General features: G+C 37.7%; 1 protein-coding gene across 3 annotated transcripts; it reads right to left on the bottom strand.

Moving 5' to 3' along the window:
- Positions 1–1,394: 1,394 nt before the first annotated feature.
- LOC110052359 (uncharacterized) lies at positions 1,395–16,523 on the bottom strand. Of its 3 annotated transcripts, none has more exons than XM_089285675.1 (3): positions 16,362–16,523; positions 3,017–3,282; positions 1,395–2,493 (listed from the first exon to the last, which is right to left on the bottom strand). In XM_089285675.1, the coding sequence occupies exons 1-3, from the start codon at positions 16,382–16,384 to the stop codon at positions 1,979–1,981; spliced, it is 804 nt and encodes a 267-aa protein (XP_089141801.1). In that variant the 5' UTR covers positions 16,385–16,523; the 3' UTR covers positions 1,395–1,978. The 3 variants fall into 3 exon arrangements, with proteins under 3 accessions (XP_089141801.1, XP_089141800.1, XP_020614135.2); XM_089285674.1 differs by lacking the exon at positions 16,362–16,523 and adding an exon at positions 7,789–8,003; XM_020758476.2 differs by lacking the exon at positions 16,362–16,523 and having other exon boundaries at positions 3,017–4,009.
- Between the last annotated feature and the right edge of the window lie 5,657 nt (positions 16,524–22,180).

Below are 22,180 nucleotides of genomic sequence, written 5' to 3'. Positions count from 1 at the left end.
ACATTTCGGGGTTAACCAGAACAAAATAACGCTCACGGGTTTATAAAAAAAGTAAAATGATACAGGGCGCAAACTATCAACATAACACCAAATATTCAAAATGCAGTGTGTTGTAACATGAGTTGTTCAAAGAACAACTAAAAATTTCTAGTCCATTCATGAACTGACAATGGACCCTGAGATTCTTACTAAACACAAAGAACCTGCTTCTATCCATGTGCTTTTGACATATCGACATATTAAGTCAGGACTGCCGGCTCGGCAAAATCGAGAAACTTCTTATTTACAAAGAAATGTTCGAACGACATCTCAATTGTTGAATTACATCAAAAACATGAGTGGACTAACCTTATTACTTTAAAGAAAGTGATTGATCGTTTTTGCATCACGTTGGAACGACAACGGAAAAACAATTTTTATTATTTTAACCCACCCTGGTCTGTAGTTGAAACGTCTTTATATCAGTAGTGGTTACTTTTATCAATGATTTCGAAATTGAAACACAAAAATTAAGGACAATGAGCCAGTTTCAGTGACTTAAATCAAAGCATATTCAATAAGGAGTTCAAAAACTTGAAAAGGATCTTGTGTCGTATCTTTGGGGGTCGAGTAATTGAATTAGAAAAATCCTTCATAATGTGCAGAGCAGTTTAACAGCAAAAAATTGTTTGAAGGCTCTCTCGAACGTATTTTGAAAATATCTAAATGAACGAATGATTGAACGCCAAGGTCCTGCTTAGAAAATGATTGATATTTTGTGTAACTAGCGACCAGGTGTCTTTAAAAGACTACGCTGTACATAATGTGGGCTTTTCCGCTCGAAATCTTTCTCAAACAAAGCCGACTACAGGAAGTGGTTGCAAATTCAATATTTGTTGAGAATTAGCAATCTTTATGTGCGAAGAAAACAAGAAATGTCATGGTGTGGTTGATGATTTGCCATCAGTGTGGTTAAATTGGGCCGTAATGGATCAACAAAGAAGGCGGTTCATTGTAGCATTCAAAGAAATATTTCTTGCCAATTAGCAAAACAAATTTTCACAGAACAACTTAGCAGATTGTTTGGGCCAAGGATAATTCTGAAGTAAATATACTCTATATTTTTATTTAGCGACTACTTTGACCGAGTTTAGTCACCGTACGAAGAAGATTTGTTTTGTTGCCTCCATGTAATGGCTGCCGATGAAGTGGTAACGAAATAAGTCAAAATTTCGAGTCAGCTGTTTATGGAAGCTTTTCTACCGTTTTTCGTCAGATGGTAAGAAACGACCTAAATACAATTTAGGACTGAATCCAAAAGATTTTTTTTTTTTGTCCCCGAAAGCAATAAATGAAAAATTATTCTTGAGGTTAAGGACAGTCTTCATCTCTTGCTGTAACTTCAAGGCACAACATTTGTGGGAAAAATTTATTGAAATTTCATATAGTTTATGTTTCGCGAGACCGATTATATAACATTTTGTTTAATACAGTATTTACAGTTCAGAATTTTGGCAAATAACAATATTTCAGTAGCTACATCTTTTTAGTGTTTCGATTCAAACAATTGGCACGAGTTAAATCAGAAAAAATGTTAGTCAGGCGTGAAACTCCAACAGGAGTACCAAGGCTTGTTTCCACGAAACAAAATACACGAAGTGCATAACTTTCGTTGCAGGGATTTTAGATACTATGGTTAAATTATAACAAAACCCTGATAGCCTTTGATAAAAAAATACCTCGCAGATATATATAAACTGATCAGAACTTGGGCTGGTATAGTCAGTTGTGAGTTTACATTAAGGACACAGCATAAATCAATTTCTTCCACTCCCAACAAAAGCGTGCCTCAAGCATACTTGTATGGAAAATCAGGCATCATACTGATTTCAAACATAAATACATCTTCGTCTCTTTCTATACAAAGTTCCTATGGAGTTTTCCTCTGCCTATGTTGCAACAAGGCTTCTTCGACATGCTTCTTCATTTACCGCCGTATCTACAAATGTCCGTACGTTGGATGCGGTCTGATGATGCACTGCAAAGCATGAGCTGATGTGGGTGGAGGATAATGTGGATAGTGGTGTATTTGCGTTGGACATTGCGACGTACACAGAATCCCTGTTCCGTAACCGGCCAGAGAAGGAGCGTGCGGCAAAGTCGTCGGCCGCGGCGGCGCGGTAACATCAACGCCTGGGTTTTGTTTCTTCCATTTTGTCCGCCTGTTCTGAAACCAAATTTTCACTTGTGTCTCTGTCAGACTCAGCGAGAGAGCCAAGTTAAGTCTTTCGCATACAGATAGATATCTTGTGCTCTTAAACTTATTTTCTAGAGCAACGAGTTGTTCGTACGTGAAAGCAGTCCGTGCGCGCCGTGGTTTTCCTTCCTTTGATCGTTCTGAGCCGCTTCGCTTTCGCTTTGATTTGGGTGCCGTCGTCAACTTACATTCCTCATTCTCTTGATGGTTGGACGATTCGTGATCAATCTTGTCCTTTTCCGTGCATTTTTCAGATTCTGTACGAAGGGAATTTAAGAGTTCATACATAATGATCGACGAGTAATCGTCTGCGTTTTAGATAACAGACATTTTAATGAAGTGGTTAACTGATCTCGTTTGAGGAGATATTCTTGCAGACTCTACTGTCGGCGTCGTTGTACGAGAAGACAGATTATCAACAGTAAATTATTTAAACGGGACGAACATCAGTAAATCTAGGAATAGTTCTGAAATACATTTTATAGAGAATTAATTGCTGCAGTGGTAAAGCTTTTAAGCTAAATGGCTGTTAATGTGAGCTCAGTGATCACAAGTGAGAATAAATGAAACGATGCCGGGTGTGATTTGGTTTCTACTTTAATCGCTTTCAGGCGTGTTACACAGTAAGACCTTTGCATCAAAAGTACTGTGAAGATAGAAATTCAATCTGTTCTTCATAGACCAGTGATTTAAGTTAAGGTAAATCAAACGCGACAGAACGAAGGGAAAACGTTTCTCCACTACATTCAAATGATTTATCACAATGAACTAAGTACTCACCGCTCGATTTTTGCGTACGGTTAAATCTGGTAGTTGCCATCCAAGGATGCCATGGTGAATTATTTCTAGGTTCCTCGTTACTTGGGCTTTCAGTCTCTGAATCGCTTTCGCTTGGCCGCCTTTTCGGAGCGTTAAACTTGTGAGGGTCCAAAATGTCTTTGACAGTAAATGATGTCACCAAGTGTCTTGTTTCCTGAGCAGAGTCGTCTTCAGGGCCAGAAATGTCTTGTGCGTCCTCTGCTTCACTGCTCAAGCTGCCTCTACTCCTGGTATCGATGAGAGAATTTATAGAAAACCGATCACTGCCTTGCATCCTGCTAAGCTATGAACGCGCTGCGCTTTACAAATGCACAGCGGAGACTTGTTTTGGGCCGTTCGCTGGTAAGCGCGCACCGAGTTACGAAACCTTTGGTAACGCTATTGGGGGTGGATTAAATTCGGTGTCTATACTAAAGTGATGTGCCGCGGTACAATAGAAGTCACCGTCGGTCGCCGAGCTTGTTTTGATTGCTGCGTGCACGCATAATTGTCATCCAAATTAATTGAATGATTTGACAACCTCAAGTGGCGATGAGTTGTGATAGCGATTAGCACCTAATGCTCACTTAGGGCAGAAAACCCACTTCAGAATAATTGCTCTGGTGAAACATGAAACCTCGCTTAGGGTGCAATGAATTTGGTGCTAAACGGAACCGAAAACCCCTGAATGGGATCGGAAAACACCTTAGCGCTTAACTTAAGGAGGGGTCGGGCGAACAAAGGCACACATTTTGAGAAAGGCGACCCACTCATTGGTTCCAGTTCTTTGACTGACGCATGGAGCAAGACTGCTGTGATCTTGCCGACAAAATGACTTGCTAAAGAAACATTTAGATTTCCGTGCCAACAAAATGACGACTGGAAAATCCCTGTTCGTGTATTGTTTCTGAACTAATAGTCTGCCCATCTTTGAAATCTTTCCGTGATTAATTCGGCGACTAAAACAATGAATTTCCAAAAAAACGTCCAGTTTTCTCTGAAGGTAAACTATTGTGTAGACGAACATCCAAATATTTTTCTCTTGTTTATCATTACAGACAGAGTGACCGGATAGGTCCATGAATATTTTTCACGTGAGCCGTGTTATAAATAGCCTGCTGTTACCAAAAGCTAAACTGCTCTCTTACATGTCCTCTTAAAGAAAATTGATGGCCTAAACAGCTCACTTAATAATTGCAATTCAATCAACGTAGAACATATCTACATCTAAAGTATCTTTACCCAAATTTGTTTTGTTAACGAGTATGTTTTGGAAATTAATCAAAGACAAATCCAATCAGTTCGTTCGGGGAACAGCTTAGTGCAAAATGTCGCCAAAAAAATGCCCATTTAAGGAAAAGGACACGTTCTTCGAAGCTAGAAGTTTGAAAATGCCCTCCGTCGTTTATTTCGTTGAAAGCGAGACGCCGCTGTTTACACAGTGCGTTTTTTACATAATTAGTCCGTACCCCTGTCTTATCAGTGAAATATTCTTTGAAATAATCGTTAAGGTTTGCCATTTGCCGAACGCTTTCTCTGGCGATAAGGCGGTAAATGTTTTACCGAGTTAACAACAATGCTAATAACCGGGGCAATTAGGAACAATCTGCAAACCTCAGAGGGAGATAATATCTACAAAACTCCTTTCCTTGTGTCACACTCGCTACAACAAGCGTGTTAGTTTTGGATATTTGACGTTAATGAGCTTGGCTGTGTCGGTGCCTGTGATTTAAACCGCACAAGAGTTCAATAGCCTTTAAACAATGAAGTACTATACAATTCAAATATTATGAATGTCTTGTATAAATACCGCCATTGTGGTTTCCTAGAGGGCAACTTTAAGCTCTTCGGAAATCTGGAAGCGTGGTTGGCACGAAGTTGAAAAAAACCGCTGTATTGGTTTTATTGTCCATTGAGGAAATTGCTCGTATTGTAAATAATTACTGCGAAAAGGACGAAATGTTCTGATGTATGAGGTTTTGAGAATTTTCTTTGTCAACATTTTTTACGTTTTTAGTCTTCCATGTGACTAGAAACCGGCTCAGTGATTTGCATTGTTTGCCACAAAGGAAGCGTTTGCAAAGAAGTTATTATTCGAAGACAAGTACAGGAAATTAAATCATTAACAAGAAAAGCGCTGGAGCTGAAACGGTGCCTTAGTCTGAAGCAAGCGTAATCAGCTACGAGCAGAGACTTGTCGTAAGAAATAAACAGAAGGCGGCGCTTTTAGCTTCTCTTAACACTGTAAGCGAGTTAGGACAACATTAAGACAAACGGGATAAATGGAGAAATGAAAGGAAAATGCAAATACCTTCTCAGGTATTTGTTTAAGTCATCAACAGAACAAAACCTTTCGCAATTCAAAGCTCAAGTATTGTCATGGCTTTATGAATTTACAACGAGCTCAAACACCGCCAGCTGGAGGTCGGATAAAGTAAACAAATTCGTGTGAAATAAGAAAAGAATACTAGACAGTTAATGCACCGGTCACCCGGTGAACACCATAATACGCATGTTATTGACTCGAGAATCGAGAACGACAAGTGAGGTTGCCAGTATTTGTGATTTGTTTCCACGTCCAGTTTGGAGTCTAAAGGTATTGATTGGACGACTAAACGAAAGAAACTGAATGGAAAAGAGCCAAAACATTAATTACCCTTTTCTTTCAATGTAAAGAAATACACTTAACAAGAAAGGTTTCTTTGCAGAGTGGATATTTGTTGTAAACTAATACTAGTGTACCTTTAATTAAGCTGTTTTCGAAAAAGAGTTTAATTGTTTGGGTACACATGTTTTGCTTATTGTCATAGGCAGATGGTTTATATGTGTGCCTGCCCTCCTTGTGAGGTAATTCGTTCTGAGTCATGCCATTTATTCTTCACTTCACCTTGCCTTAGATGAGTACTTTTATTATTATGTTCAATCTTTTGCGAGTAAAGTGTGATGTTAGTCTTGTAATCTAGCTGAATATTATGCAGTAAACTTGTAAACCTGTATTTCCATGGTAAACAAGGGATTGAGTGTTTCTGAAGTTCCGTCTTTGTTCAAATTGTAACCCGATTAAAATTTATCACGATTGTGTTACTGTTTGAATATCAAAGGCCGAAATAGGGTGGGGGATTAATTGAATGAGGCGGCATATATACGTAAAACTAAGTTCTGCGTGCCTGTAAGGCATGAATAAAGGACAGATGAAATCGTTTGACGAAAAGCAAAGTCATTAGACGACTTGTTCTGAAGCAATCTAGGGTTCGATTGGGTGCAAGCAGAGAAATTGAAGAGTTGTGAATAAAAGTAGTAATATGAAGGTCAAATTGTAACTGTGACCTACCATATCAAAGCACTCGTTGATGAGTAACCTTAATCAATGATCAAAAGTGATCAAAATTTGAAAAAAACTTGCAATATGCCATAAAATGTATAGGACACAGCATGCAGTGAAAACACGAAAAAGCATCAACAAGCTGTTGTTAAAGTGATTATAAGGGACACTATCAACGATGAGCTAATGAATTTTCGGAACTTACGCTGAAAGAAGTGAATGGAATGAAGAGGGAATAACTAATCGGTTTAAATACTGGATTATTCGCCCGTCTGCGGAGGTCAGACATAAATACGTTTATGTCCCAAAATGCTTACCACTCACTCCGCAGATTTCACGCGAAAATAAAACTCCACTCAAAGTTGAACGTCTAAGAAGTCGTTCGTTGTGAAGCCATAGGATTTGCCAAATTGGGAAGTGAAAACTGAAAATTATTTTCTCGTCATCACTGATTTCATTGCTAACATGTAGCGAATATGCTAAGACAAACCCGCTTCAAATGCATACCAGCCTCAAATTATAACCAGTTTTGCGTAAAGTTCTGGGCCTGCAGAAATTGGCATGGATATCGAAGCAAAAAAATCTTAAACGTTTTCATGATTCAACTGGAATCTGTATAATTTTACTGTAATTTTACAGTTCAGTAAAAGAACAGAATTAAAGAAGCCCTCAGTCTGTTTTTCGCAGTTGGTGGATTTCGGAACGCAAAGAGCCACACCTTGCAGCTTGCGATAAGTAGCGATATTTCTTCATAAATAACGTCACATTCCACTTTCCCAACTTATCTGGAAGGGTTAAAGGAGCTATGCCACAGTTTGCTCTTGAAGAGTTTAGCCAAGTCCGCCCTAATCTCAATTCTTAACCATCCTTGTTCTTTTATGTTTATTATTACCTCCATGGTGTTTTTTGCTTAGTAAACTACTGGTTTCAGGTTTCTTTCAGTTCAAAGGTAATTTTGTACGTGGACACAGTGACTCAATCTACCCTTGACTGAGCTTCTTCGGCAGGTCCAAAGGAAAAACTTGAACCGGGAAGCTTATCTCTCACCACGCGTGTATGCGCTTCTGACATCACAAACATCACTTCTATCTCAATTATCAAATATTGATCGTTGAGCAGTTTTTAACGCTGTCTAATGAAATAAACAGATAAACTTAAAGTTCGTGGGTTGCCTCGTACCTACTAAATAAGTCCGAGGTGTAAAGATTACAAGTACATAAAGAAAATGTTGCTTTTCGATAGCAGAAAGTTGCAAGAGAGTACAGTTTGTTAATGGTAGATAGCTTTTATAAACAGATTTCTATCGGTAAGGTCCCGTTGAAATTGTTGGCATCGCCTTAAATCATTATAAAGAGGAGTCAGTAAATAATTAATTCTAATCGTTTTCTTCTTCAAAAACATCAAAAGTAAAAATGAGAACTTTCAGAAATACCTGAGTGGCTCGGCCGTGCTTTCATTCGGATCGAATTTGTCCATTGCTGAATAATCCGTGACTTGTCAGTCAGGGTTTTGTTTATTGTGAGAGAGAGGACTCTGGCTTATAAGCGGTTAGCCTTCAGTTCGCTGTTAGACTCTTCTACGTTGGTCTCTTATTATATACTATTATACGTATTGTTACTTTTCAATCAAGCACCCTCTGTTTCACTCGGATGTCACTTCTATTTCCTAGTTTTGTTTTTAATGTTTTTGAAAAGATTCCCGGCGAGGAATGGTTAATATAGGCCAGTTGATAACATACTTATTAATCCATATCATGGAGTGGGTGACCGAGACGCAGCTTATTACTTTGTCAATAACACACAAAAAGCTTTTCACTATCGCATCCTTGTTTTCACAAATGTTCCCCTTAAAGAAAATTCGATTATTCAATAGAAGTACATCTTAGCTTGCGTTATTTTGAATTCCGGTACCTTTAATTTCATTTATCGTCAAGTTTACTTCCTTTGATATGTTTTATGCAAAGTTGAATCTCGTTGATATTGCCCGTTGTTTACTTTTCAGATATTGAATACGTCATTGTGGTTCAACAACAGCTTCTCAAAACACGGCGATGCTCAACTTATAATCACACACGCTCTTAAGTGAACTCATGGTTTTCCAAAATAATGGATCATTACAGCCCTTGATTCAGTCCTCCTCTAAGTTAAGATTTGAACAAAAGTTCCGTCCCGCGAAACGGAAATTTTCTTACAGTTTGCCTGACAGCACTTTAAACTCTCACTTGAAAATTCGCGACTACTTTATTAATTCTTTGTGAGTTAAATTCATTAAATTTTGAAGCGCAAAGTAATAGATATAATGGCGCACTGATATGACTATATGGGGTGTTCCCATTGTTAGAGGTAATTCTTTGGGGGAAGATTTTATTGATTAGGCGCGACGTTTTCAAATGTGGCACTTTCTGTGCGGATTTCTTCTTGTTTTGTTTATTGCAATGAATCGTGACTGGAATTAGATAATGGAAAAGTCCGTTAGCGGCTAAAAGCCTTTTGCATCTGCCATTAAAACAAGCTTCAATTTGTTTATCATTTTTTTAGAAAGTAAACCGGTGATATATTATCCATAAGTTCAGTATTATCTCAAACTTGATTCTTACTTTTTTATTATTTTTCTGCTTTTACAACGTATACTTACTCATGCAGTTTCAGAAGAACGATGCGAAACGAAAGGTTTAACAGATGAATTACACATGGAGAAAAAAAAAAAATGATAATTAGTATAAATAGAAACTTAAAAATCTTCAAGTTATATTGCATCGCAAAATGTTAGCTTTTCTGTCAACAAACTGGATAACATCGCTAAAATCTTAATCGATTTCCTCTGGGCCCAGACATTCCGTATGTCCTCATGGCCTGCATAACCTGATGCACTTTAACTCGGTTTATCGTTTGAAACCGTGAATTGAACGATTACTAAATCAATTAAAATTAAACGAGTCGTCTGACTCGACTCGGGTGAACTTTCATTTTGCCTTCGCCGCGATATGCAGCTGTTAAAAAAAGCATATTAAATTGAAAAAAAAAAGGCCGGAAAATTAATTATAATATTGTCGTAGAACACTGCGCACGATCCTAGGAAGAGACCACATAACTAACTCTAATCGCAAGATTTTTGGCTTTTAGGCATCTTAACATTTTTCAGGAAGATAACAGTGAATTTACTTTAACATGAACAATAACATCTAAATTAGATGAGCAAACATTTCTTTAAATTAAATGGATTTGTTTCGTTCGCACGTAATGCATTAGTAAGTTAAAATCCAATATTTCCTGGCATTTTAGCTGACTATAGATTGGCTTCTTATCTGTTTCCACTTTTTACTCAAGAACGAATTTCCCTCTTAAAGAAGACAGAACTCATTTTCTACGCGACATCAAATATGTGAACTAATATGAGCAGGTTTTAGATTTGTCTTGCTTGTTAAATAATAAACTTTGCCCTAATCAAGATGAAAGAGTATTAAACTTTGATGAACAATATTAATATTTGTTCAAGTCAAATAGAGAAAACAGCCTTAAATTAACACTAGGCTTCCTTTTTTTGTGTGAATTTTTCTGGTAATTAAGAGTTCAATTTAATGCCCAGCTTTTCTCGAAACACTGTTGAAATTTTATTCAGTCCGTATATACCTTCAATCTTGCGAACCTTCCTTCTGAAAATAGAAGGTTAGAAGTAGCCTGAGTGTTCAGCTCAAAACATTTTCATTTTATAATCATTGTATTTTTGCATTGCCTTTCGTTTAATAAAAAAAGGTGGAATTTCTTAATCCAAGATTACTTATTCGGTTAAATAATATGGCTCAAAACTTTATCGATTCTCAAAACATCTTTATTCCATTGTACTGTCGTTTACCGCGCAATGGAGTGACTGAAAATAGTATAAACCGCGCCTTTTTTAGTGGCTCTTTAGATTTTTTCCCTCCCTTCTTCATAGTTTTCGATGAAGGGCGAGGATAATGATCCAGATTTGCGATCAAAAGTCACTAAAACAGCGGTTTTTAAGCCCATCATGTATACTATTTTGTTTTTGTTAAATGTTGTGTACATAAGGATCCCCATCGCTGTGTTTTTATTTTGTTATTACTTAGCGAATTGTTATTTAGCAAGAAGCTCTGAACGTTGCACTAAGTTCCGTGCATTTGACGCAGAGCAGATTGCCGTCGAGATGAAAGTGAAAACATATACAAAAAGCCTTGTTTGAGAATTATATATTTGAAATAGTGACTGTATAAATCATTAGCCAATTGCTTTTCAATAAAAAACTAAATGAATATCAGCTTATCAAGCCAAGAGTTCATCATGTCAAAGTTTCTCTCAGGTTTTCAAAATTATATTTCTTTCCCTTGTGGGCAGATTTTAATTTCCGGAATTAGAAGTCAAATGGACTACAGAGCAGTTTCATTAATCACAACGATATAGCCTTTGGTTAGATTTATGACTTGCAATTATGGATTAATAAATTATTGCTGGGTTTAAATGATTCTAGGTTAGCATTGTACCTGGAGGGTTTTATGAAGTCTTATCCTGCGCTGGGCCTTGATACGCTTCGCTGAGATGCTTCTCAAACCTTTAAATTCCTTTATGGTAAGTATATAAGTTTTTCTTTTAATCTACTTGTCATAAATTAATAAAACAGTAAAGATTTTCTGCACTTTATAGTTTGATTTTCCTTCAAAGCCGTGTATCACTGGTCGCACAATAAACTATTCTATCTTAGTAATCGTGTAAATTCAGAGAGCGGGCTGCAAGACATGTTTGCTAATTTTAATCCATGCTACTTTCAGTTTAGTAATACTGTATGAGATTTGTCTTTGTACAGTAAGGACAATGAGTCGTTTTCAACCGCAAACGACAGACGAAAAGAAAAATTTACTCTCCTTGACATAAATAGCGAGTTGATAAAGAACCTTTGGCGCCGTTGTAATGTTTACCAGCTGACTTGTCGAAGCGGACAAGATCTCAGTCAAGGAAGAGATGTGCGCCGGGTTTGGGCGACTTTGTACCTTCAGCTGTTAGACTTCACAACGGCTGTAATCTTAACCCTTGTCATGTTACACATGATAAGAAGAATAGCGAGCCAAATGATTTCATTTGTACAAATCTCCTAAGAAACTAAACATTTATGCCATTCTGAAAACAAGAATTTTACCCATCAACTCAAGATCTTTGCAAGTCTCCAGTCTGTCAACTATGCACTTCTAGTACGCTCTTCGCGTGAAAACCTCACACGTACTGCGATAAACAGTCTCGATAACTCCTTGGCCAAGTTGTCCAGCCTCAGTCTAAGTTATATACTTTTGGTGCTTCAAAATTGAAATCATGAACAATTGTCATCGAGGTCAGGGTTTTCTGACCAAAGAAGAAAAAATTTTATTTGAAGGCAAGAAATTTTCTTGTTCAAATACGTCGGACAAATCAATTTAACCAAGCAAGCCTTATCAACTAAGGGATAAGGACGGGAGAGGGATATTTTAAAACATGTCAGTAAACATTAAGAGAAGAAGAAATTTACGCTGACATCTTAATTAATATCGTACATTCATGTCAAGCGTTAAATAACTTTCGAAAAAGGATTATTATAACGGACGATATTGGCCCGTGGAAATAAAAAAACACCCCGATGCTTACAATAAATATATTTCAGTGTAAACCCTGTTGCTTGTTTCAGAAAACTTAGAAATTTAGAAATTTCCAATAAACTAAAGTTTTCTCGATGTATTTCCAGAATCGGTCAATTTGAGAACGTTCTCTAAGTATATCATAGAAGAAATACGGGATTTATTCCTGTCAGGTGCAGTTTATTTAGAATTACCCCTCTGAAACACGAGATATGCATGGAAGGAGGTTTAATCTAGAGGCAAACATGACGAAGTGAACACGGCTTTTTTAAAATCGTTATTGTCTTTCGTGAGTTTTTTTTCTTGTGGCTCAACTAAATTGTCTCATCTTCTGACTATTCAACTGACAGCATTCACTTTGTACAATGAAGTTCTCTGAACGCCTATCTCAATTACAAAAGAAAATTTCGATTTACTTATCGCATGATTTAATTTACTGCAAGGAGTCCGGAACTCTGCTAAGTTAATGGTAAATTGGAAATAAAAAGAATTCTTAAATTGCCTTGTTCAGATAAAGTTATTAGATTTATTTTCTTTCTTTTTATTTGAGCTTCCTTGAAGAAAAAGCTGCTTTTATGTAGAAGCTCCGATATCCAGCAGGTCTCTGCCAGATCAGAGGATATTAAAGGGGGTGATTTCCGAAGCTAATTTTTAAACTCTTTTGTTTCGTAGTGATGATTAACTTATGATAAACCAAACTTTAAATTCCCGCTGAGATTTCTTTGAATTTAGAGTCAATATTTTTCGCTCGTAAAACATGTGCTTTTAAAAATGCTCTTGTAAATAAAAACAGATAAAGATATTTGCACGGCTTCCCAGGTTCGCTTCCACACTAAGAATGGGCAAATTGTTTAGATTAAGAAAACTCCTATTCCATTTATGAGGCGAAGAGAACAATTTTAAGCATTATATGATGTCCAACGAGAATTGTTTTTGCCAATGGAAAACAAAGGCGGGAAGTTAAAGCGACAACTGGCAACTTTAGTCGACAGCGAGTCCCAAGTGACCAGCTATATACAAAAGGTAGAAGGGAAAACATTAAAACGCAATTCCATTTATGCGCCGGAAGCCCGCACAAGTATGTCATAACTGAGATAATTTATCACTGATCACTTTAACTTGGCTATTGTGAAAATTCAGGTTGATAAGCAAGTTATCAGCTGCATGGCTTTCAGTGAAGCCGTGTGTTACCGATATTTATCTCCCGGCACATTGGTCCCTCTAGTATTGAAGCTTAGAGACTTACTTATTTACCTCGTGCTTGTAAGATAACCTGTGATTCAGACTAAAAGCGTGATTTCTAGGCAAATCATTCAATGTCTTTTAATTTACATCAAAAGAGTTGTTTAACGTACGAAAAAGGATTTTAATTTTAACCTAACGAAAACAATTTTTTTAATTTATATATTTGCCGCTATTCAAAGGTGATAAAAGGTAATTTAGAGTATTCAGTTACAGGATTTAAGGCGATTTTGTAAAAAAGAAAGAAATTGCGCTATCCCCAGGGTCATAACAATATTGTTTTCCAACAGCTTCCCAGAAAAGTGCAAAATTATAATGTGAAACCTTAGGGGCAAGATTGAACTTTGTCAAGTCGCGCGTTTTGATTTATTACCCTTTATCATTTTCAGAGCGTACATTTGAAGCATGTGATCGCTCTTTAATGGCGTCGCCAATGAGAGTTGAAATTGCCATAAAAATATCCTGCAATTGCATATATAATACTACACTTTTCTAAAGAGGTTTACGGCGATAACCGCATCATTAGGACACTAGATTTCCGGTTGAGAACGAGCTTTCAAATATTTGAAATGACAGCCATTCATATTGAACGCATTGACTTAAATGAATGACTGAATGAATGAATTAAAATATATATATATAATTTTGGATTCAATTGAAAACTGCAACAACGCACAAGTTTATCTTGACGTCACAAGCCTCTTTATCGTGCAATTTCATATCATTAAGAAAACTTTGTCCAATATCAATGAGCTGTTGTGCTTAAATGTTGGTCCATGCACGGTAGACCAACATGCCAGAAGTTGTCATTTTAGTGTCCAATAAAGATATACCGCCACAACTAAGGTCAATCAAAGGTAAGTGTTGAATAAGTGATTCAAAACAGGCGAAGATCTTTAATATTTATATATAGACGTCAACGCAGGTAGGAAATAAGTTGAGGTTTAAGGTCAGTAATAATCACTTCAGTGAATTGCTCTTTTCACGTAAACTGATGAGAATATTCTATCACAGCTACTTCAGATTTATTTCTTAAACAAGAATCTCAACCGACGAAGTTTGAAAATTTATTGACTAGTTCTTTAGCGAGTTTGATCTTCACAGGATAGTGTTAAAAGATGATTTCTCAACTGTAGATGAAATCATTACAGACGCGGTACGGAGGACTGACGGCTGATTCAATCACAGTCAGTTATAACAACTTTTTTTTACTTAAATTGCCATCTGTTTATTCCAGAAGTTCTTCGTGCTCAAAACACAGACTTCACTCATCTTTTCAGTGTAGTTGAGATCTTTTTCATTTCCCTACTCAAAATGTTAAAAGGCAGACTTATTTGATGAAAATATCGCCTTCCGGTCCTTAAAACATATTTAAGTAAGCGCTTCTTTGCTTCTCGTTGGGATGAAAAGCATGCTGTATACTTTGTTAAAGTACGGAGGGTTTTTTAACTGTCGGTAGATTCTCCAAATAACAAACATGGAATTCAATCTGTGTTCAACATGTGACATGCTAGAGTATTAAACTACTGAATTCAGCTTAGACTGTCGTGCAATCAGTCCTTCCGAATTCGTGAATAGTGATAATAACAGTAATGAAAGTGAGCCTGGAGTAAATACAGCCCCGTATTGCACGGCTATTAACTCCGGCACATCTAAAGGAAAAAGCCATTTGTTGCCAGACAACCCATAATTCAAGCTTTTGTCGGCAAAATATGAGATCGTAATGACTCGGCGCAACCTTCCCGAAAAGCCATTATGTCATTCGTCGGATCAATTGCTTGCGCTTAAAGATCAATTTCAGGAAAACCGCCAAAGAAAGACCGATTTAAATGGGAAATAATCATTGAAAAAATACTACAGCGTTTTTTAAGTAAACCAAATCAGGATCAATCAACGAGAATTAAGTCTGAAAAAAATAATAGCGCATGCGATACGGGAACTGATGACCGATTGTGAAGTTTCTCTCCCGTGATTGATATCACAGAAAACCGGCACAGTGAACGGACAGATTTTAAGTACCTTACTTCTTTTCATAAGGTCAATATGTTTCCATATACAGCCAGGTGACACTAATAAAGGAAAATTGTCCATCAAGGGCCTTATATGTCTTATATTTTCATTTTCCAGCATTGTCAGAGACGGTCTTAAATAAATGACATCTTGAGTTTCTGTCAAACTATACTTTGAAACAGGTTCAGTAGTCTGATTATAGGAGTAATGTATTAGGCCTGAAATATTTCCAACTTTGTTATACACTGCAGCAGAGTGATAGCCAGAGCGAGAATGTTTGTCACTGATATCGATTTTCAGCACATATCGACTATTATTTTTTGCATGCCTCCGTTCGACAATACCGGCTGAATCATAGCCTTACTCTAAGACTTTCAAGTCATCGTGTTTCAATAAACGGAAACTTTTTCATTTCTTATTTCTTATTTCTTGTAAATGTAAAAGTTTCGATACGGATAGATCCACTTTCGATCAGTCATGTGTAATTTACTTTGACTCTAGCCGTTTACTGTTACATTTTCTCTTAATTTCCTCTTTCTTCTCCGAAGGTATCAAGTTGAAGCTAGGTACACTGTTCAGATCAACACGGCTTCCTTTTATCTAGTACTAATGCACTAATGTACACACTGATTTCAGTGAAAAAATGTTTTCTTCCATGCGAGCACTGAGCATGTCATCATGAGTCAATATTCTTTTCTAGTTTCACTACGTCGGTCCTTTATAGACCTTGAAACTATTCCTAAATATATCAGTTCATTTTCAATTTTAGTCATCGCTTTGAAATACGTGAACAAGGAGCTCGGAAAAAAGGCGTGAGATTCCGCCTTGAGCTTCATACGAATGCTTCCTAGGACCATAATATTTGCGTGAACTAAAATTGATTAAAGATCGAATTGAAAGCAACTTAATATACTAAAAAAAGGTGTAACGGAGGACAGAGTACGAAACTAATCACAATTCCAAAGCTTTCATTTCAATGACCAAAGACCATGAAAGCCGGGTTATCTTATTGAGAAGTATTTTTACATTTATAGAACTGAAGAAAACAACTTCTTTCTTGATGTGTTTGGTTCGTTTACAGCAACAAACAAGACTCAATAATATTTCAAGTGTCTGACGTGTGAAATTTTACTCACCTTTGATCAAACAATAGGAACATTCTCTGTTGCCTGCCCACTTTTTGTTATGTCGAGTATAAAGCCATGTAAATTTTGTCTGTAAACAAATAGAGCCGGCCTAGACTTGGTCAGAATCAAACTGAGCTCAAGGGCTGAACATATAATCTCTCTTTGTAACGAATAAATCGATCAATCAATGCAAGGTCGGCTTGCAAACAGGTCACGAGGAATTTCAAATATAAACACCTTAAGTGATTTCTAGACAAATTCTTTCAACTGGTACTAATGAGAAATATGTGGATACCGGTTAGGAGAATTTGTGTGTTGAAGATTTTCGGGCTGAAGGATCAGCAGTTTACCAAATGTGAAAACATGCCTGAACTCGAATTTAACGACCATTCCACAAAACGTGGTACAACTTAAACAACTGTTAATGAATAATTCCCTTATACAAAAAGGTACTCCAAGAGAGCGATTTACTGAAACCCAGATTTATCTAGTGCATGTATCAGCATTTCATTTTACTGCTGGGAAACACGGATTTTAATAATTTTTCTTAAACTATTTACACACACACACATATGTATATTTTTTTGTTTTTTTTGTTTTTTTTGTTTGGCGGCAGCCCGGGGGAGGGGGGGGGGGGGGGGTGTTCTGAAAAATTGCAATACCCTGAAAAATTGGACATAAGTGTGCAGCCCGCTTATCAAAACCCTTACCCTATTTAATTTATGACCAAAATCTGCGACATTCCCTACTATTTATGACCTGACCATAAATTCGAAACCCTATTTATGACCTGACCCTTAAATCAAAACCCTGTTTCAGACCTGCGTTACAATTAGTTCCCTAGTTCAGACCAATGTTAAATTACCGTAAACATAACTTGTGAAGGGCTTTTGTTGATTTTCTTTTCGATAATGACGAAAAAGTGACTTCTTCTTAAAAACATACCCATATCAAGGCTAGAGTGCAAAATCCGCACCCTATTTATGACCAAAATGGCTAAAATCAGCTAAAATCGAGACCCTATTTATGACCAAAACGGCTCAAAAAACCATACACTTTGGGGCCGCACATACCTATATAGCCCATATAAGGGAGTGTTCCCCCCCCCCCGGGGAGGCGGCAGCACTTTATTTAGCAGCTTTAAAGTTTCCATTCGCGGGCATGTTTCGGCAGAACGCTAATTAGCAGAGTATAAACCATCACCGTGGTCCAAAAAGTGCCGCCATTTTTATCAGATGTTCAAATCTCACTCTGATTGAAGCTTATATGCAAAGACACAAGATCAGCCTCTATATATGTAGCGTCCGCCCTTTATAGAAGCGTGTCGGCTTCGGAGAGACGTTTAAAATATAAAGGACAAAATACAGCCAGTGAGACAGTGAGGAAAAACTTAGGGCCCGCGGTCCACATTACGCCGGATGAATTTGAAAACGGGGGGTTATCTCCACGGTTAGGCTACCGTCCACCCTAATCCGTCACGAAAAAGAAGCTTTTCGACAACTCTCTTCAAACCAGCGGGATTTTTTTAAACGCCGGCCTTTTTGTTTTCGTACGAAACTTTTCGAAAACAATGGCGTTACGATAATCATGTGATTTCCCTGACTGAGGTTTCCTCAAACACAAATCCAAAATGACCGGTGATTGTTGCGTCATATGTTCAAATTTCTCCGACGTAGTGTGGATTGAAAACATTTGATGCGTTTTCAGAGTGTAGTGTGGACGAGGACTTAACTGGGAATGACCGGCTTGTCCGCCCGATGAGGTCCCCTCGGGGGCGGTCTTTTTTGACTATTTTAAAATCAACCACTTCTTTTTTAATATGTTTCTCAGATTTTACCTACTCATTAGATGCAGTACTAATGATTTTACAATCAGATCAAAAAAGAAGTTGGTTTTCAAAGATCTAATCCGATTAGTTACTATTGCTCTAACATATTAACCAGTTTCAAGCAAGAAAATAGATCAACACTGTTAAAAGTCCGTTGTCATGGCCCGGAGGAAATGCCGTGATATAGTTTTTACATCTTGACTCTTCTTAACGTTTAGAATGTTGAATGAAGTGATCAGTTATACGATTAGCTACAAATTTCTTTACCTTAGAAACGTTCTAAAGTTAAACAGGGTAATGTGTTTTCCAGCTTCATTGAAAAACAGCAACAGTTATGATTTCTACTCGAGCAAACGTTGATAATGTACAATTGTTAGGACTTCTAATAGTTGAAGCAGTCCTAATTAAGAATTTTTTATATTTAGCCCCTCTGGGGGCTCGCAGACGGTAGCACAGAAAGACAGCTATAAATTATGATTAGCGTTGGACAGGATATTTCAACTGTTCAAAAGGGTACACCGTCTGAAAGAAAAATATCGGAAATATCATGAAATTTGTGACGTTTGAGATCCTAAGTTAATTAATTCTGGTTCTGAATTTGACAAATTCGCTCTATAACAAGACATTCAGTTATGCTGTAGGTGCACTAACCAGGAGAAGAGAGATCGGATACTTATAGCCACCACACGGACATTGACACTTAAAACCTTGAAAGATTTAATTGCTAATCCGATTATCTACAAATATCCTACACAAAGGAGTTTGGAAACAAAAGTCAGTTTATCTTATTTCCAGCTTTGCGAGTACAAACAACTTATTTCAACATAATGAATTAATAAACATCGCCTGAATGCTATTTATATCCACTCAAAGGTTTGCTCAATTCGTTATTACATGTCTGGGGAATCTATTAGGTTTTTAATTCTTTTAGCAGACAGTAAGACGAATAGAAAGGAAGTGCTGTTTAACTTCGAAAAGAAACTGTTGTGTTTGCGAAGGCTTTAATTAGAGTTGTGCGTTGTGTTGTAAATGGAACGAAATGTTGATCTCTGCTTTAATAGCCTGGGTTTGATTTTGGGAAGTACTGAAAGCATCATTCTTACTCTTATTCTCACTCAAAATGATCACACCTGCCAAAATCGTTTTCAAATGTCACTGACATAAAACCAAAGTAGGTAATTAGGAAACCTTGTAGAATGTCGAAAGATTCCGGCTGAAACAACGATCAGCTATTGAGTCTGTGCCATTGGCGATTAAAAAGGTGTTGAAAGAGGCGGCGCGAGAGGCACAGGGTGGGAGGATAAATTAAACTATTCCCTCCAGGGGGATGGTACTCACTTATGTGGTCTGTATAGGTATTGTGCAATCCAAAAGGGTAATCGTTTTGAGCTGTTTTGGTCTGAAAAGGGGTACAGATTTTAACCATTTTTGTCTTAAATAGGGTATTTTTTTTTTCACCCTTTCTGGTTAGCTGTGGTCATACTTTAATGCCGTGTACTAATTTCAGAGGTCTGAAATGGAGAATCGATTCTTAGCCTGCAGAACAGGCGGATTAGCGGGGCAGAGAGCGCTCTCGATTCTTGGCTCGCGGCGCGGATCTGAAATAGGATACAGGTACGTTGCAAGTTTCGGGCCGCGCACCCCACCAATACCTTTGGGGGCTACCCCATCCACTCCGGGCTTTTCAAAGAGCATTAAAACAACCTCTCCGTTATGGAAACTTCTGCAGTTAGTAGGAACAGTCCACTTAGCTCCGGAAAAAGAAGATCTCACATCATGATCCCTGCCTCCATTCAGAAGTCTTCTTAATTCGGACACGCAGCCTCGTTGATCATACGTTCGACGTAGGTAGAAAAGGAAAAAGGTGGGAAGGGAATGAAATAAACGCAGTGCAAGGAGGCCAAGCCAAGACATTTTAACCATCTAATCCGACTGTGCTGGCCAGCTTTTACTGTGAGCATCACCGAGATTCACTTTACACTGACAAAGGGCGAAAGCTCGAAATGTCACTCAGGCCGCGTCCCGCAACACCAGAGAAAGTTCAGTGAAAACGCACCAATCACCTGTTACTTTGGATTTGTGTTTGTAGTAAACTCGGTCAGGGTCAAATTATTATCAAATGATTAGCGTGACGTCATTATCTTCCAACACTCAGTTTTCAAAATGATTTCCGTCTACACTGACGCAAAGAGGGTGTTTCTAAATTCCTTCGGTTTGAAGAACGTTTTCGAAAAGTTCCGTTTTCGTGACGGATTAGTGTGGACGGTAGGCCTAACCGTAGAAATAAAGCTGTGATTTCAAATTCCTCCCTCTAGCGTAGTGTAGACGAGGCCTCAGATTCACAAACTCACTTCCTATTTTAGAATAACATTCAGACATATGGAGCTTAACTGGAGATGGATAAGTCCCCCTTGTCTCAGGGGAGAGCGCGATATTATGCAGCAGACAGTCCATTGGAAGCTAGGGAAACCTGGCAGAGGAGTGGAAAGCCGATAACAAGGCAACGGATTGCTTTGGACTAAAATCAATGGAAGGAACAAAAAAACTAACAATGACGAAAGACTTACTAATATGTACATAGTCCCCAAGCAGAAAATATTTGCGATTTTCTGATGCAAAATCCTATGTTGAATCCCAGTCGGCCAATAATGGCCCACCAAAAATTTTAAGTGAGTTAAATAGGCTGGTCAATTCAGATTAAGATCAGGGACTGGACTTTTTCTAAGGCCGCGAAACCTAGGTTACTATAATTGCTGTACAGACTCACATTGGATTTATGCGTGCTTTATTTACAAAGGGGGGGGGGGGGGGGATTTTTCTTTAGAAATTTTGAAGTCAGTAGCGGAACCACAGTGATAAGACTGGTTTTTACCAGCCCACAATCATAACATAGCGACTTACGCAAGCGCGGAATAAACGGATCCTTGGTATGTGCTCATGCTCTTGAAATGAACGCGTGGCTCTGGGACGAGAATGGATACTAGTCCTCCTCAAATGCTAAACAATGGGGAGGAGTTCGCCAATTTTCGCCATGTTGTTTGCAATGTTTTTGCGGAAATCTGCGTGAAAGAGAGTTATGATTGGTTGACTGCCTTGCGCTTATGATAATACTTTGGTCACCGGCGATGCCATACACATGTTGGAATTTTGATAACAGGCCATTTTATAGTTGTATTATCTGGCCTATGAAAGGGGCAAGATTTGAGGTTGGCATTGATACAAGCTTCTCTGTTTTTCCCATTTAAAAGCCAACTAGTTAATCTTAGAACAACTTGTTTTACGCAACAAAAGTAGTGAGATCTGTATCAAAACAAAGTCACCTCCAGCCTCGCTGCCATTCAAAGGCCAGGTTACTGAGTAGACAACTGTAAAATGGTCGAGCTTTGCCTTGAAGTGCCGGAATTGATTGGGAAATATTTAGCAAAACAAGCCGGACACCAGAAACATTTAGAGGTAAGAAAAATTTCCTTAACCATAAACTTAATACAGAACACTATACTTCTGTTCTTTTAACAGTTAACAGTCGAAATTGTGATAAGCAAAGCTTTCGTTTCGTTCCGGCTAAGGGACTCTTCAGAGACCTTTCTGCTTGGTAAACTCGTCAAGCATCTTGCTCAAAGTCCCGTTCGCTAACAAAATGATGACAACAAATTCGCCTTATATCGTATACAGGGATTCCCGACTGCCCAGATTCACGTGTGAAAAATGACAATAAAAATTGATAGTTGCTTGAGATAATATGTTGTTTGAAAATGTATTATCACAAGTTACCGTCAAGATTTATTGAAATAAGAGGCGAATTTGAAAATACTTTTTCTGAAACTCTATTCTACCCTGAAAATTTTAAATCACCAAAAATTTAGCCGGGTTTTTGGGACTTTCAGAATCTTTTTATAGTCAGACGAAGGGCGATGAATTGGGAAATATAAATGAAGTAATGTCTTCTTTCAGTTACGAACACGTCTTTGAAGAAACTTAGAGTAAGAGGAATCTTCACGTT

This window comes from Orbicella faveolata, unplaced genomic scaffold, assembly GCF_042242905.1.
Source record: "Orbicella faveolata isolate gen_17 unplaced genomic scaffold, um_ofav_v1 contig_1, whole genome shotgun sequence".
Lineage (NCBI taxonomy): Eukaryota > Metazoa > Cnidaria > Anthozoa > Scleractinia > Merulinidae > Orbicella > Orbicella faveolata.
This window is presented reverse-complemented; position numbering and strand designations above follow the sequence as displayed.

Bases quoted from the DNA above. Each gene is read 5' to 3' on its own strand.
- LOC110052359 (XM_020758476.2), bottom strand. From the start codon at position 3,329: ATGCAAGGCAGTGATCGGTTTTCTATAAATTCTCTCATCGATACCAGG. The intron at 2,494-3,016 runs GTGAGTACTTAG...CCCTTCGTACAG, and splicing joins CCGTACGCAAAAATCGAGCG to AATCTGAAAAATGCACGGAA.